The 18936-nt window shown below is 30.7% G+C and overlaps 1 protein-coding gene across 1 annotated transcript; it reads right to left on the reverse strand.

Moving 5' to 3' along the window:
* Nucleotides 1-11348: 11348 nt before the first annotated feature.
* On the reverse strand, nucleotides 11349-12956 carry LOC136973208 (tigger transposable element-derived protein 1-like). The gene has a single exon (XM_067267908.1). It carries the CDS (start codon nucleotides 12954-12956, stop codon nucleotides 11349-11351), a length of 1608 nt encoding a protein of 535 aa, XP_067124009.1.
* Between the last annotated feature and the right edge of the window lie 5980 nt (nucleotides 12957-18936).

Consider the following 18936-nt stretch of genomic DNA (forward strand, 5'->3'; position numbering starts at 1 on the left):
ACTCGGAAAATTCTACGTTGTCAGCCCGTCGGCGTGGCCAAACTCCCGAAAAACTACAAATGTTTAGTGGTTTTTCCACTCAGACACTGGTTGGCAACTCTAAAAGAGCTTCAATCCTGTTCATTGTGGGTATGGTCCAACCCACAATAGTGAGGGACGGGGTTCAACGTATCTGAGATAGAGCTTTCATGAAAAATTCTTGGAGAGTTGCTCGCCCGGATTCGATCCCGACTCCTCCAGAGAAGTTGGCCAAGACCTTTATTGTCATGACCGTCACCCTTTAATCATTATTACACAAAGATTAATTCAAAAATTAAAAAAATTAAAAATAAAACCAGAAATTAATCATTAAAATTTCTATCTACTTCAATTAACGCGTAACAAAGAAACTCAACAATTAACGTCTGATTGTTGTGGCTCTTTTATTGTGAAGAGTGCGTTTATGAAAAACTGGAAAATGTTTTTTAATTCTGTGAATTATGAATCCTTGCCTCAACCTTTGGAGTAAGAGATTTTTCACATTTTATTGTTATTTATGCAGATAAGAAATTCATTCGAAAAATTAATAGATTTAAAATGAAATTTCTCGGTGCAAATGATAATTAATTTAATTTGATTTAAAGATTTCGACTCCTCGATATTTCTGAATGTAGTTTTTAAGCAAACATTTCTGTGTTTTGCTGTATTCATAATCACTTTGGCGTTCACAAGAAAGGGTTGGATTTGCATGCGAGTTCAACAGCTTAGAGTTTAAGGTCTTGTGCTAAGTAAATACATCTTAGGACTTTTACATTTACTGTTACTTAGAAAAGTAAACAGAATACGTTTTTATCTCTATGAAGTTAATTTAATAGCCGTTTTGGTTCATTACACATAATAGATGAATTTATTGATCTATTGTCATATATTAATAAATCAGTGGTTAATAGATATTATTTATAAGTTGTTAAATTTTAATATATCTTGTTTTATAATAAGACGATTTATCCTTATTGAAGATTTAAGCTCAATTTATAAAATCCTCTTTTCCTCACTCAAATTAATGTAATTTCACGAGGCCCTTAAGCGATGCTTTGTTTAACTTACAGTTTGGTAGGAAATTTTGTTAAACATTAAATGAAAAGTGTCTTTAGAGTATAATAATTTCTCTAAAAGTGTATAAGAATATTCACTGGCAAATTTTTGTATATTCGATATTAAAATTAGAAGAAAGGTTTCGGAATTTAAGATTTATTGTGTTATATGAATTTTCTCTTTCCATATTCAGGGCAAGATCGAATGGAGGTGCGGGATTCGTTAATCCGAACAATTTGGATTATTTTAAATTTCGAGGCAAGAAAAAAGACTTCTTGGAGCAGGATGAACCCGCACATCTTAGAAAATCCGCAAAATCCATCTTAGAAAACCATGTCAATCCTGCTTATAAACAGGCGTTGAAGAAGATTCGGCCATTTTACCAGATTTCGTGCGATCGCTTTAACAGGTAAGTCATATTACTGTTTATATATAGTGCAGTTATATCATGTTGATCTCAATTACTTATATTATACTTTTGTTTACATTAGACTTGTTATAATGAGGAAAAAGAAACACATAATTTCCAATTAAAATATAGTTACTGTAACGTAATCTTATATGCTATTATACTACAAACGAGCATTTCGGGCCAACGTTAGGTGTTTATGTTTATATTTTAATATACCCACACAGCTGTAGGGTGAGTGGTGTAAGCTGGATAATTACTACCGGGATGATGAGTTGGTAATTCGTTTAATGAATTAGTGATGTTTAACTGAATGAAACTGTGTTGTAATAAAGAGGGAAATATTTAGAAAACGTTTTGCTGGGAAAACTTACAAAATTGCATTTTAAAGGTCTATTCCGAAAATGTTTAAAGAAACATATGGGTATATTAAACTATAAACAAAAAAGATAACGTCTGCTGAGGAGGAACGTTGACCCGAAATGCTCGATTGAAGTGGCATATAAAATCTTATATGTAAAGAACAGTACGTACAGTAAATATATTTTAGTTTAGTTTTGTTTTGTTTTTAGTTGTGTTTTTCTTCTCTCAATATAACAAATCCTAGTACACAAGAACGTCCAAGGTGGAAAAGTATATTGTAATATAGTACGGAATGAGCCGTTGAACGACGCGGACGTACTCTGAGTATATAGTACAGTTATATTAAAGTACCACGTAGCAAGGAAAATTATACGGTATAGGAAGGAATGGTCATATGGACCATTTCTTACTATACCGTAAGGGATTTCAGATACATCCGAAATCACTTATGTAAATTTATATAGAGTATTCTACCATTCGTATAAGTTATATGTACAGGATGAACACACGTCTCAATTTTCTCTTGTTTTTAGACCTCAAAAATATAAATAGGATCCCTTAATATGACTTGTAATTAATTGTGACAAATATACAGTCACTACATTATTTATACTTTTTCGGCTCTGTTATGTATAATATAGGGAAAGTATGGTGATCGGTCAAAAAATGATCCCCAAGACTTTTACATATCGTACATTTTACAAGACTCGGGGGGACCTTGAAACGTCCAGAAATGCAACAAAAATCGGGGTTTCTTCCGTATACGTAAATGGATATAAGTGTGTATATGTGTAAATGTGTGTTTGGAGAGCACGGTTTTGTTCATCTTCTTTGAAGCTTAATAATTGCTGTGCTTTTTGTTGAAAATTTCAGAAATTTCTGTGTATTAGTAGGATCGATGCTATTAAATTTTGGTGGTCAAAGGTCGAAGGTGGGAAGATAAAAAAAAGTCATGTGTCTTATCTCGAGTAGGGTCGGACCTAACAACGATTTTACTCTTTGTTAGCATCTACAAATCTTCTATCAAACCCATCAAAATTAACCTTTTTAGCATTTTATAATAGTTAAAAATATAAAAAGTTTTTAAAATAAAATATCATAGCGTATGGAACTACCAAATGTTACCGGAAAGTTAAGAAACTAAATTTTTAAAATTATGTTTAGTCATTTTTAGACACATTTTTCTCTCATTCTTCAAAACTCTCCTATGTTTAGGTGATAAATATATGATCACTCCATATATGTAACACAATGATGATAATTACTTATATTTCTATCTATACCTATCTACACGTAGAAAAGGTACAGGCGGCTACGTATTCTTCGACTCCACTACAAACTATGGACCTCTGTCGTGATGTTATTGAGTATATCGTTAAGCGACACATACACCCTCTACATATATATGATAGAATGACACTGTCCACCTCTGTGGTCGGCACTAAACCGAAAAATCTCAGAGATACAGTAAAAAGTTCTGCACATAACTTTGAATTTGAATTAGGGGAAGCCCTACACGTCTACAAAATAGTAATAACTTTAATAACGTGAATCTCTAAGGGATCGGAACTTTAATCGTGAATCAGAAGGCATCCCTCCTAGGCAGATCGGCAAAGTGTTGCGTTGCCATAACTTAACAGACATCTAAGCGAAAATTTGTTTATTTCATGGAAAATTTTGGGAAAGATTAGATAAAATGTTTCCCATGTAATATATTATAATTTCTCTATAAGTTTTATATATATTTATTTCATCGTAAATTCTTTCTTTCTACTTTTAGTGAGCGATTGGTTGAAGATGAGGAAGACTATGGATTAAATAATGGCATTGTAGTTCTTCCAAAAAACATCAAAATGAATGAAGGCTTCGGGAAGCACGAAGATTGCATGAAAAGTACTTTTGGATATTCGAACACCCGTGAATATAAAGATAAAAACGCATTGAAAAAAGCCGGATCTTTCTTTAAATCAGTTTGGAAACCAGTCAAGAGGTAAGTTTTTATATATAGAAAGTTCGATTTAGCTCCGTCATTCGTTCGCCTCTACAATTCTTGCTAAATCCAGTATGATGCTAAACCGAAGTATTTCAAACAGCAACAATTATACATAGTATTAAGATGTACATAGAGATTTGAGTTTGAAAATTTCGTAATTTTATGAGAACAGCATAACTTTTCTATATTTTTGGCGCTATATCGTGATTTACCAAAGTAGTTTCATTTCTAATCCATTGAAAAGATAAGCTACAAATGAAAATAATAACGAGCAATTATTTATTATGACATTGTCACAATGCCGTGCTGCAATTTTTGATTAAATTTCAGCCCTTTTATCTCAAATTAGTAGTGGCTTGCCTCTGTACATCATACTTTTCCAGTAACAATAGAGTCGTGCTGGTCATCTATCTAACACGTTTCAGGAAAAAATTTTTAAATTGAAATAACGTAACTTACGGTTTGCATCGGAAATTCGTATATAGTTAATCGGGCCTCCTGTCCCTATGGTTTTTTATATTTGGTCTCGTCATTCATCTATCTAACTCCACTCTCGATATTAAGGAAAGTTAGACAGTCGGATGGACGGGCGACGGCAGGAATTTATAAGTTTACATTATTTTCAAATTGTAGCCCAATAATTATAGAGCTTCTAAAATAGTATAATTGAATTTAAATATCGCTGAAAGAATATCATTCAGAATGAATAAACAATTTGTTTTTAATTCTCCATTTGCTACAATGTAATATTCGCAGTCAATCAATATAAATAGATATTGAGAGCGAATATCGAGGTTCGCTCTCAACATGATTTGATAAAATTCAAATTCAAATACAAGTTTTCAATAAATAATTATATTTGTTTTTTTCGCATTCAGATCTGTGCAAAAATTATGGAAAAATATGAAAAATGGAGAAACTGAATACGTTCAGTTTAAGTAACAATCTTTTTTTTCCATCATTGCATCAAGCATCCATCTGCTTGATTTGGTCCGACTTCGTCTCGGGTAAGTGTTTAATCAGAATATTTTTGTATTTTACACTTAACACTTAGAAGATTTTTTACTCTCGATTAATAAATTAAACACCATTTCTATCCCCGATATACCACCAACACGCAACGGCCAGGTAACAGGAAAACAGAAAACATGTATTAACGTGGAGATACATCATGTTCTTTATAAGATTAAGATTCTATATATAAACTAGATTAGGCGTATAGGTCGTTAGAATTATATACATATATATATATTCTTGTCCAAGTATCGACAAGAATATTTTCTGGGAATGTACTAGTTACGTAACACAGGGAAAGCAACAGGGTAAATGGAAGTAGAGAATAAAATATTCAGCAAGTTTATGTGAATATGAGTACACGAAGATTATAAACTACTCAAATTAATAACAGTATATTTGGAACATAATAAATGACACAACAATAGCAAATTAATAATTATGCAGTAAATAATTTTCGTTTGATTTGTAAATAATGGTATTTATTTTTATTTTATTCAGTACAAGGTAAACCCTGTATGTACAGGCTATTAATACCAAAATTACAAACTGTTATAAACATCAATACAAAAAGAATAATAATAATAATACAACAATACAGCGCGTGACAAATGGTCTGAAAAGGAAAAATAAAAAAGATAACACAAGGTTAATTTCAATATCATCCAAAAAAAACAATAATAATATTTATAATCTTATGAGAAAAAGAAAATGAAAAATGAAAGCGAATGGTCAGCGGATACAAAACAAAACAAAATAAAGAGAAAAAACTAAGCAATTACCTGCAAAAATTTAAATAATTATTTGCAATACGCCCAAAAGCGCCAACTATCAACCATTAAGTCGTCCACTTAGTTTACACCTTCTGGTGGTAGGCAACTGAAAAAGAAAAGTCTCTAAATCTTAACAAATAAATAATTAGCCATTTAACTTAGTTACAAAACTATAAATACGATGATACTTATTACAGTCCTGTAACAATTGTTTATATGATTGGACTGAAAAACAATCTTTACCAAAACACTTTTGTCTGACTGCTGTCAGCGCCTTAGATTCAGTTATTGCATGAAAAGCGTCAAAATTAACAGTAGTATTACAAAATTCACAGTACTCCACACATGGACTTATCATTCTTCTGATTATATTACAACGCACATATAATACTACTTGTATAATACAAAAAGGACTTTCTATATTCAAATAGGTCATCGATCTCCATTCATTAAAACAGTGGTTCCCAACCTTTTCTAGGATGCGGAACACTTTTGTGAGCAATTTTCTTTAGTGGAACACTTCCTTAAGTTAATATGAAATACATAAGTTTGTCATCAGTTATTTTATTAGAATTTAGCAGTTATAATTCAAAATCTCTACTCATATTATTAACGCCAATTCTAAGACAGGAAAAAATATACCTAAATAACTTTAATGGGAAACTTGTGCCTGATGTTTTTTACATATTTCATTCAGTTTTTATCATTGCCTTTATCTTATTCGAAACAGTAGTACACTCCATAAGTACGAGTCGTACATATATATTTAAGTTTATGAAAACTTTATGATTTTAATTTTTTGATATCCGGCGGCTCGAATACGATTGTACACTTTCCGATTTGTGACTAAATCTGCGGAACACTTGGGAGATGCTTACGGAACACCAGTGTTCCGCGGAACACAGGTTGGGAACCACTGCATTAAAAACATCCAAATAAATGGTATTTAGAAAAAAATAATAAACTTACTGATTTAAAAAGTATTAAATAATTGAATATTTTAGATAAATTTATTGATTATTTTTATTTTTATTTTCACAGATTTAAAAAGAAGTTTTATTTTAAAATCTCCAAAAAAAAAAATACAAAGATAAATTTTTAAAAACTCCAAAAAATACAAAGATAAATTCTGAAAAATACAAAAAGAAACGTTATAAATTTAACGTTTATCTTACGTTATAAATTTTTAAATACGTTATAAACGTTATAAATTTAACGTTTTCTTAAATTTATGTGAATTTAATTCTATTTGTTCTGATTTTTATTGGTTTTCTTTTATACGTCTTCGTTGTTTATTTGTTCTTTGTTTTAAAATCTCCAAAAAAATACAAAGATAAATTTTTAAAAATACAAAAAGAAACGTTATAAATTTAAATTTTCTTAAATTTATGTGAATTTAATTGTATTTGTTCTCATTTTATTGGTTTTCTTTTATACATCTTCGTTGTTTATTTGTTCCTTATTTTAAAATATACAAAAAAAGTTAAAAGATAAATTTTTATAAACAACAAAAGAAACGTTTTAATTTTCAATTTTGTTGCATTTATTTGTATTTGTTCTAGTTTTCATTGTTTTTCTTTCATACGTCTTTGTTGTTTATTTGTTTCATGATTTAAAACGTCCAAAGAAACTGTAAAGAAAACTTTTTATAAGAAACAAATGAATCATGTTCAATTGTAATTTTCTTTTATTGATTTGAATCGATTTGTATTTTTTTAAAATTCGCATTGTTTTTTATTATATATTTTTTGTTGTTTATTTGCTCCATGTTTTAAAATGTCCAAAGAAACTGTAAAGAAAACTTTTTATAAGAAACAAATGAATCATGTTCAATTGTAATTTTCTTTTATTGATTTAAATCGATTTGTATTTTTTTAAAATTCGCATTGTTTTTTATTATATATTTTTTGTTGTTTATTTGCTCCATGTTTTAAAATGTCCAAAGAAACTGTAAAGAAAACTTTTTATAAGAAACAAATGGATCATGTTCAATTGTAATTTTCTTTTATTGATTTAAATCGATTTGTATTTTTTTAAAATTCGCATTGTTTTTTATTATATATTTTTTGTTGTTTATTTGCTCCATGTTTTAAAATGTCCAAAGAAACTGTAAAGAAAACTTTTTATAAGAAACAAATGAATCATGTTCAATTGTAATTTTCTTTTATTGATTTAAATCGATTTGTATTTTTTTAAAATTCGCATTGTTTTTTATTATATATTTTTTGTTGTTTATTTGCTCCATGTTTTAAAATGTCCAAAGAAACTGTAAAGAAAACTTTTTATAAGAAACAAATGGATCATGTTCAATTGTAATTTTCTTTTATTGATTTAAATCGATTTGTATTTTTTTAAAATTCGCATTGTTTTTTATTATATATTTTTTGTTGTTTATTTGCTCCATGTTTTAAAATGTCCAAAGAAACTGTAAAGAAAACTTTTTATAAGAAACAAATGAATCATGTTCAATTGTAATTTTCTTTTATTGATTTGAATTTGGATTGTTTTTTTATTATATATTTATTTGTTGTTAATTTGTTTGATAGTTTAAAATGTTGAAAAGAATTTTAAAAAGAAGTTTTAATAAGTAAAAATAGAATCATGTTGAATTGTAATTTTCTTTTATTTATTTGAACTGAATTGTATTTTTTATTTAATTCGAATTGTTTTTATTTTATATTATTTGTTGTTTACTTGCTCCATATTTTAAAATGTCCAAAGAAATTGTGAAGAATTTTTATAACTAACAAATGAATCATGTTCAATTTTAATTTTCTTATATTTATTTGAATTTAATTGTATTTATTGTGATTTTCGTTGTTTATATTATATATTTTTTCGTTATTTATTTGTGTAACATTTTAAAATATTGAAAAAATTTAATTTTATAAAATAAAAAAAAACTAAATAAAATTTAAAAAAAAAATTGTCTCTGTAAACTTTTTTCGTTCTCTTTACGGTATTAAAATCTAGGAATAAATGTAACCGATAAATACTTTATATGTAAACGTAAGAAATATTAACGTTGTTACAAAAATACAGTATTAAAGAAACAAAGTAAATATATTAATTTTAAAAATCAATTTATTTAAACTAAAGTATTAATACATTTTATATGAAATCTTAAAGTTTCATTTTGTTGTTAAGTTTTTAAATGTATTATTATAAAATATTTATATTTATAAAATTTATTTTCTTTCTACGGTATAATAATGTTATAGACATATTTACCTTAAAAGTTTTTTATTTATTAATTCTATACAACATACCCTGAACAATACAACATACATTTGCTGTATTTGATTTTTATTGTAATAGTTAGAATATTAAATCAAGTACTATAGGAAAACATTAAATTAAATTGATTAAAACTTCGTTTAAGATATTCAACTATAGTGTAATTTTATCGTTACATCTTTTAATATCTCAATGAATACTATTTTAGTTTCATTTAACGTTATCACTTACAAAATCGATTTTTCTTGTATAACTTGCATTCATTAGTGTAGTATCTTTCAACTCCAATATTTTTATATAAAGAAATAAAATAAGAATAAAACAATATTTTAGGAATGAAAGATGAAAGGTAAATTTATCACATCTTCCAGATAACAAGATTATAAATGCATTTCATAATAACTAATTTCGTTTGTAAATAAATTTAGAATAAAATTCAAATCGAATAGATACTTGACTTAAGAATTCACTTTAATCGAAGGATAAAATGAATTATGAATGTAAACAGATATTTTGATATAAATTGCAAACTCAACAATTCACAATAACCTGGATGAATGATATGTTTAATCAATAAACCAACCATATAGGAAAACAAAAGTGACAGCAGTGTTTTAAAATTATCATAGAAGTATAAACCAACATTTACTAACTATAAGAGACTGACAAGTAGCCTAACTGCAGAAAAAAACTATTTGATAATTTTGCAAAATATTAAGTAAAGGGTAAAAACGTATTATCACGCAGGCAGGATGGTTAAAAACTATATATTACAATCTTTACCCTCCATTCATAACTATTTTTTCGCGATATCTTTTACGAGAAATGAGAATATAATCCCTTGCGAAAAAATAAGAATTAACGTATACTGTTTTATGCAAAATACTTCCAGATGATGTTTATTATCAAAACTATAATGCCATTTTATCTAGAAAATGGGATATCACTGCGGTCCTCCTAATTTGCTAACCGATTTGCTGACATAGAGAAAATTCCTTAAAAAAATTGAAATTTTTTCAAAACATTTTACAACAAAGAAACGAATGCTCTATACGAAAATGAACCACCAATATATTTGATCTCGTTTCCGTAGAATATAATTGATGTTAAGGAAATGGATCAACAGAATTCGTAATATTCCTAATTAGGTTCATTCATATAACTCTAGTGTAACCGTGGTATAAAAGTTCGGTATTATATTCAAATTTTCTGTTTTGAATGCATTACATTTGTTTCAATTTACGTACAGTACTTTTCTGTGCAGTTATAGCGAAATTTGAATGAAGTTGAATGAATTTGAATGAAGATTGAATGAAGCATACGATTCTGATGCAGAGAGCGTGTAGTAAACTATCCACGCTCCAAGCAGCATGCCTCTACACATTTTTGACAGACACTGTGGTCATCAACTTACAGTGGCAATTTCTGGGTCGGGATGCCGTGTCGTCCACGTCATATTCTCCACCATCTCTGTACTTGTAAGACCGATTACCATACATCGTATCTGTCAGCTATTTAAGAATAGGCTTTATCATGGAAAGATAGTTTACTTATCATTAATCACGTCCAAAAATATAAAAATTGGATTATGTTATTGCAAACAACCGTATCAGAAGGGATTGTATATATACGTTATCTTACCCTATGCATGTTTTCAAATTCAAACAGGAACTTATCAATCACCCTGTAGAGAGAAATGTCAGAAATTTATCAGCTTTCGAAATACTAGTTCAATCGCCAATATTTTAGCGAATAATGACTCCACTGGGTCAATTCGACAGGAGATAATTAATAAATGTCTCACAGAAAATGAACGGATGAGGATAACGGTGAGCACGCAAATACTGTACACGTATCTGTCCGCGATATTCTTAGAGCAGCAGCATTACTCGTAAGACAACACTATTTAAGGAAGATATATAAGAATCTGTCTTTTAATTTTGTAGTGTGTGTGTGTGAGCGTACGTAAACACGGTTGTTTACACAATAATATTTGTTGAGATTTGGTGAAATCGTCCATTGGTCAGTTTTCTAATACAGTGTACGAAAAGTAGGAAAATTTCTTGAATAATCACAATAAATGGCTTTTATTGACACATCTGTAAGAAGCAATTACATATTAAATGCATTATACAATATATATGAACAAACGGCGAATAACATATACAGTGGTATCTTGGTACTCGAACATAATCCGTTCCAGAAAGAGGTTCGAGTACCAATATGTTCGGACTCCAAATCATTTTTTCCCATTACAAATAATGTAAAATGGATTAATGCGTTCCAATCCCCAGTTGATTCGCTAGTAACATAACAGATTAGAGTATAAATGATATTTAGTTTTTAGGTAAGCAGTAAATAACACATATATAACTCAATAAATAGTAAAAACATTAAAGAAGTCATTTTAACATACGAAAACTTACATTTTTGATTGCGTTATGATGGCGTAAGTGGATGGAGGTGTGAGGAGGAAGAGCGGGAGTTACTGCCGAGAAGGGGAATCCCCTTCCATAAAAACATCTGGTAATGGAACTTCGGGGGTTGCTTCCCTTTTCTGTCGCTTTTGGGCAGGTAAATCTTTAATTAAAAACTTATCCATTGTCTGTTGCTTCTGCCTTTTTTGCAGAATTTTACGGAAATGAGACATGACATTTTCATTGAAAAGGTGTACAGCCCTATTGGCTACCATGGTATCAGGATGAGATTTTTCAACAAAAGCTTGCACATCCCCCCACTTAGCACAAATTTCTTTAATCGCTGAACTTGGAATATCCTCCTTTCCTTCCTCCTCTCCCGAAGACATATCCTCAGCCAAAATCCTTTGTTGCTCATTTTGAAGGTGCTCCAACTCTTCTGTAGTAAGCTCGGTACTGTGGTCTTCCACGAGCTCTTCAATATCCTCATTGTCGACCTCCAAGCCTATGCTTTGTCCAATAGAAACAATGTCATCCACAATTTCTTCATTAAATCCCTCAAAATCTCGCTCTGGTACACAGAGTTTCCTCCATGCTGAATTCATGGTACGGTATGTCACTTGGTTCCATGCATTGTCAATAAGATGAACGCAATTAAGAATATGGAAATGATTTTTCCAAAATTCTTTCAAAGTTAACCGAGTGTCATTAGTGACTTCAAAACACTTCCGAAACAAGGATTTAGTGTACAATTTCTTGAAATTAGAAATGACCTGTTGATCCATTGGTTGTAGCAAAGCGGTTGTGTTAGGTGGCAGATATTTAACCCGAATAAAGTCGAATTCTTCGACTAAATCCTCCTCCAAGCCTGGAGGGTGAGCAGGAGCATTATCTAATAGGAGAAGGCATTTTATTGGCAAGTTCTTTTCTTGCAAATATTCTTTCACACTTGGTGCAAAAACTTCATGCACCCACTCAACAAAAAATTGCCGAGTCACCCAGGCCTTTGAATTAGCACGCCACATAACAGGCAATTTACTCTTCATAATATTGTTCCTTTTGAACACCCTTGGATTGTCGGAGTGATAAACCAACAATGGCTTAACCTTAAAATCTTCACTTGCGTTACCACACAGCAAAAGAGTAAGCCTATCTTTCATTGGCTTGTGCCCTGGTAGTGCTTTTTCTTCCTTTGTAATATAGGTTCTCTTCGGCATTTTCTTCCAAAATAGCCCAGTTTCGTCTGCATTGAACACCTGTTGAGGTGCATAACCTTCTTTCATTATAAGTTTACTAAACTCGGCGACAAATTTCTCAGCCCCTTCCTTGTCTGAACTAGCTCCCTCTCCATGCTTTACTACGTTATGTATTCCACTTCGGTTCTTAAAATTTTCAAACCACCCTCTACTAGCCTTGAATACAAAAGCACTCGTACTTGTACCAGGGGTTTTCTTCACTAAATCGTCATAGATTTCTAGCGCCTTTTCACAAATAAACGTCTTACTAATGCTATCACCTAGTAACTGTTTCTCATTTATAAAAATAAGTAGCAACTTCTCCACTTCTTCAAGTATCCGAGGCCTTTGCTTTGTCAACGTAGTCACTCCTTTTGCAACATTAGCTCTTTTTATTGTTTCTTTATTCTTTAAAATAGTCGATATCGTCGACTTAGCCATAGAATATTGGACAGCAAGATCCGAAACACGCACTCCATTTTCGTGTTTAGCAATGATTTCTTTTTTCAGTTCGATTGTTGTTCTCACTGTTTTCCTTTTCACTTGACCACTTTCACTTTTATACTTCTTGGGACCCATGTTTAAGGGATAATAAATCAAAAGAAAAGGATGCTAATCCAAAAAATATAGCACAGCGTAAGTTAATGTGCATGCGAAACAATGACTGTCTCGTAACTGTCTGTCGTGTTAAGGTTAATCATATTCGTCATTGTAAACCGCGCTTTAGTTAGGCGTTATCCGTTCTTTTTGTGTGTCCGACCGTCAAGGGACCGTTCGGGATCGAGTTTCATAATTTGAACCTTAATCTTGTCAGTTATATGTATACAAAAGGTAAATTGTTTACAAGCTAAGTCTTTGTTCATTGTCTGACAAATGTACACTTTCGTTTCGTCCATTGTTCACGATAGGAGGCGTTTTTTGTGTAAGATCCAAGTTGGATGTATGTGAGTTAATAAATGTTCTCGTTAATTTTGTATCGCCCCTTTTTGATTCGTTCACGGTTATAAGAAATCACCACACGTGGACTTAGCGGGCTTTCCTGTTCGAGTACCAAAATTTTGTTCGGGAACAGGGGCATTTTTTTTCGAAATTTTTGGTCGAGTACCGATTTGTTCGGGCTCCGAAACTTTCGAGTACCGATTTATGACTGTACATTCTCATCTCGAGAGGACGAGACAAAAAGCGGATTAGAGACAAGATTTTGGAGGTCACTTGACCTTACTTCAAGGCTCTGTTCGATAAGCCTACCTGTTTGTTTTTTATACTGTACAGTACTGTATGTCCAATTATAAACTATTCAGGAATTTCGGAGCAAGGATGTTCATGTCTTTTCAGTTAAAATATATGCTCTCTACCTCAAATTAGTAGCGGTTTGCCCCTGTTCATCATACTTTTCCTTGAACAATAGAGTCGTGCCGATCATCTATTAACTGCTTTCGGGCAGGGGATTTGAATTGAAAAAACGTGACTTCTGATTTGCATCGGAAGTTCATACATAGTTAATTGGGGTCTCCTGTCTCTAAGGTTTCCATATCTGGTCTCGGATTTCATCTAACTCCGTTCTCGAGATTAAGACAGCGGACAGACGACAGTGGAAATTTATAAGTTTACAAATTTTTCAAATTGCAGCCCCGTCAGGTCACGGGTCGACGCCAACTAACCGATTGGAATGTTTAGAATGTCAATCGGACAAATCGAACTTTGACTCTGACTCCCGTAGACAACAAAATTTGGAAATAAATGTAGTATTCCTTTAAAAGCAAAATCGTTGCGTTGTAAGTAATGAAGACAAAGAAAAATTCTTGCCTGTCAGAAAAGAAAAGATCATGGAGTGAATACAAGCGACAATTTCAAAGTTAGATCAGCACGAAGTCGAAAGAATGTTTGTCGAAATGTTTTAATTGTTTTAGTACGTAAACCATTTGTTAATATTCGTTCTGTGCATAATGTAAGTAAACTGTTATTTTAAATATATATATATTGCAAGATTATGTATACTTATGTTTTGTTTTTTGCTTTATAACCCCGCATCAGGGTCTCTGTACCAGAATGCTAAATAAATAAATAAAATAATATATATATATATATATATATACTGTATATAATTTCTTTTATAAAGTAACATAATGAAAAAACGTTTTCCCTATGATATTATTTTTTCCAAATGAAAAGAACTTAAGTCCGAAATATATATTTTGAAGGAAACAGAAATGAAGCATAGAGAATATAATTTTTTCTGCTTACGACCTGTGATGTGATTGTCCTTTAAATATAACCACATTGTTATTGTACAGTACATATGAAGAAATGGATATATAAGGTTAGTATATTCTTCATAAAGAGTTTGGGTATTGTATATAATGCTTTAATTAAAGAAAATACGTATTTTCAATTAATTAATATTGTCCAAGTAACGCCCAATAGATAACAAATACGCTAAAGTATAAATTTTAATGAAAAAAATAATGTCTGCCTGTTTCCTCTCGATTGGGTGTTAATCACAATAACACAATTGTGACATTTTGATCTCTTTTTATTTTATGTGACATAAATTTAATATATGAAGTCATCGCAGACGTATAGTGCTAATTAGATACTTCATATTATTACTTTATATAACTTTAGAATTTATTAAAATTTTTATGTAAAGATAAAATTTGTTAAGGTTACTTTTGGTTAGATGAGAAGTCAAATATAAGGCTTTTGAGAAAGATATTATATTATATGGCAAACAGAAGTTAGAGATAGAATGTATTGATTCTTCTCTAAGAAATTAACTACGAAATCATTCTTGATGAATTGCGTAATGATACTTATGATGTGACGTAATAAAAATATTTTTTGCAAAATGAAAACTTTCTTTCGCATAAAAATTTTATTTTTGAATTTTACCCTATGCAAAACTCAATATACAGTATAAGAAATATCTGAGTTAAAAAAGAGAAAATTTCATATATTAAAAGAATTTCGAATGTTTACAGCTGACTCTCCCTATGCTCCAGGCAAAAATTACTCCTTTGATGCGATTGAAGCGCTCGAAGTGGCAGAAATACTTATTACACCAGTATCGTAGCATTGGAGCTATTGGAAGCGCCAGGATCAGTATATCTATCGACTCTGGTCATACGGACAGCTGCCACCATGTCTTTTCCAAACTGTTTATTTAGCCGCAGCTACGTGCTATACAGTAATACCCCGAACTTATGCGATAGGTGGGACCGAGCGATAACCGTGTAAGTCGAATTCGCGTAAGTCAGGGTATAATTTCGCATATAAATACATACAAATTCTTTTTAATTGGGGCCGAAGACTAAAGAAAACAACAAGTTAGAAAAAAATGCTTAATAAAATTTTAGATAATACATATGTATAACAAATTATATTATTAAAATACTAAGCCGAAGTTATTTTGATGTAGAAGGCTTAATAAAATCTAACAAATTCATCTGACGGCTCAAAGATTTTTTTTTCTCCCGCAAAATTTCCTTGTAGCATGCTAATAATTTTTTCATTTCTCGTTTTTAGAAGAAATGCGCTCTGCGTTGGAGTCTATATTTTCTAAAATTTGTAACCTCTTTTCATTTTTGTATCGAAGTCTTCAATAATGGTAACTTTACATTCCAAAGACAAAGTTTTTCTTTTCTAGTTAGATGCAAAAGAATCAGTTCTACTTCATTTGGATGACATAGTAGAGTCTCTCAAGTCTCCGTAGATATAACAAACACATCTTAATTTAAGATGTGTTTGTTATATCTTGTTATATATTTATTTCTGTAGATATAACAAACACATCTTAATTTAAGATGTGTTTGTTATATCTACAGAAATAAATAACACAAAATAAATTGCAGCTATGCGTCGATTCCGCGCGACACGTCCGAACATGTAAGCAGAACAGTAGTGTGGGGGAAGTGAGTAATTAAAAGTTGCGTGGAGCTCAAACAAAAGACGAATCGACGAGATTTAAAAATCGCGTAACTCCGGGTTCGAGTAAGTCGGGGTAGCGTAAGTCGAGGTACTACTGTACTTATAGAACTGTACTAAAAGAATATTAAAAAACGACTCAAAGAACATGAAGCGGCCAGAACATTGAAACGTAGTGAATCACATTGGTTTCATCTACAACGCTATTTCGTTGTAGATAAAAGCCGAAACAACCCCAAGAAAATATGATGGAAAATAGAAGACGTCCGTACATCACCAGTTCCTGTTTTTTAAAAATGTTTATATTTTTAATTGGATATATGTTTGTTTTTAAAGGACCGTTTGGTGGCCAGTAGCATAAAAGAAAAGGTCAGTCGCCAAAAGTTTAATGTCTGGAACACAAAGTTAATAAATGGTGGTTCCTCTTTTTGGGAAGGACTTTGTCTTCAAAAAATTTAGATTTTTTCTTTATATTATTTTTGTTGATTTTACATTTAAAATGATTAGTGTTGAAACCAAGGGGATTCACTACGTCTCAATGTTCTGGCCGCTTCATGTTCTTTGAGTCGTTTTTTAATACACCTATCTCTCGATTTACACGGAAGATAGGTTCCTGAGAAAAACGTGTAAATCGAATTTGTATCTTTTTGAATGTAAAACCGTGTAAATCGAAAAGTATGCAAAAAACGCATAATTTCGTTGTTTATTAATTATGAATTTTTTCAATTTTTTAAAGGTACATAAATCAAACAAAAATATTGAAAGGCAAAAAAATATATTCTTTTATTAATTAAATACAAAGTACAAAGGAACAAAAAATAAAATCTGAAAGATTCATAAAAATGTAATGTAATTGTGTAATGTAATGTAATGTAATGTAAAAAATGTAATAAAAAATAATGTAATCGTTTGTTACTTATGAATATGAAAAATTAAAATTTTCTGGTATAAAACTATGTGCAATGAATGCAACTTCATGCGTATGGGGGAGTACCCTATATCGGTTTATCGGTTACTATTTGACGGATTGAAATAAAACTGTCACCTAGTATCCTAAATATCAACTATAACATATAATTAAGGTGGATTGGAAGATAGATGTAGATTAGAGTTAAAAATTGTTCCTTTTGATCATAGCCAGTTTATTTTCTACATTTATTTTTTAAACCGTGTAAAAGCGAAAACATGTAAAAGAAGTACCGTGTAAACCGAGGGATAGGTGTATTCTTTTAGTTTCTCCTATGTAGTATTTGGGCTGCGGACAGGTATACGACTCCTGCGTTATCCAATTGATAATCTTGTACTTTTACTTCTTCTCTATTATATTAGATAGTCTATTTTCTTTCTTTTTTTACTTGCTTTAATATGAACGGAAAAATTATTAAACCTGGCCTTTGTATTTTTCATATAAGCAATTTATATATGGGAACAGAGAGTACCGGGGATTTATTTTTTCATTTTTAACGTTGTATGATTACTGATATAATGATTACACCACTGTTCTTAAGATTTTTCAAGAAAAAAGAACAACAAGAACAACGAACAAGAACAACGTTACATGATGTTTTCATGTAACGTTGTTCTTGTTCGTATATTTCTTAATTCCATCAAAAAGGTATTTCTTTTCATTTCTATGCGACAATACGATTTATAATTAATTGTTTTTTTTAACATTACAAATTGCTCTTTGGATTTTCAAAAATACATATAACATTACTTTAGAAGAATTGAATAATTCGACATTTTTATAATTTTATTTATTAAAAAAAAGATTATTTCAACTTTAAAAAGTTTTCTAATAAATATTATTTTAACAAAATAATCCTTTCTGAAATATTTCAAATCCATAAATGTTTTTACGTAACACGTAACGTAAAAATATAACGGAACCGTAATACGTCATGCGTTGTTAAAAATATATTCCAACAATACCTAACGAATTCTTAGAATGTATTGTTGGCTTTTTCTATTGTAAGTAGCTATTGTTAAGCGTAAACTTGTTCCAAATTTTCACCTTTTTCTTCCTTTTCCTTAGCCTTCCCGGACATTTTGTGATTAAGAATACTTCAGGAATGCATGAAAGGCAGAGAAGGCTCTGTGTGTCCAAGTATCTTTAAGGCCGCAGAATGAAGACAGAAGATGCGGCCGGGAGGAAGAGAGGGCTCTCTGTGTGCCGTTTGTTGAAAACACGATCGAGCGAAAAGGCCGACGGGAGATGAAGAAGGTTCTTTGTGTTCGCATCTATATTCCAACTACGGTATATAAGAACTGGGATTTCAACAACTGTGCGAAGACTGTTTTATAATAACTCTGCACAAACTTCTCAATCTGACAACTATTCATTCACTTTTCATTATTTATTATTCATTAATTGTCTGTAATATAATTCATTCAAACTCTGTATGAAAAATGTTATGACAAAAAACATACTTATGTCGGGAAAAAAATTGTAATGCGGCTGCGACCGCTCCAAAAATTGTAAACTCCTGCAAAGCTT

Source organism: Centruroides vittatus, unplaced genomic scaffold (assembly GCF_030686945.1).
Source record: "Centruroides vittatus isolate TY-2023 unplaced genomic scaffold, ASM3068694v2 contig_3117, whole genome shotgun sequence".
NCBI classification, from domain to species: domain Eukaryota; kingdom Metazoa; phylum Arthropoda; class Arachnida; order Scorpiones; family Buthidae; genus Centruroides; species Centruroides vittatus.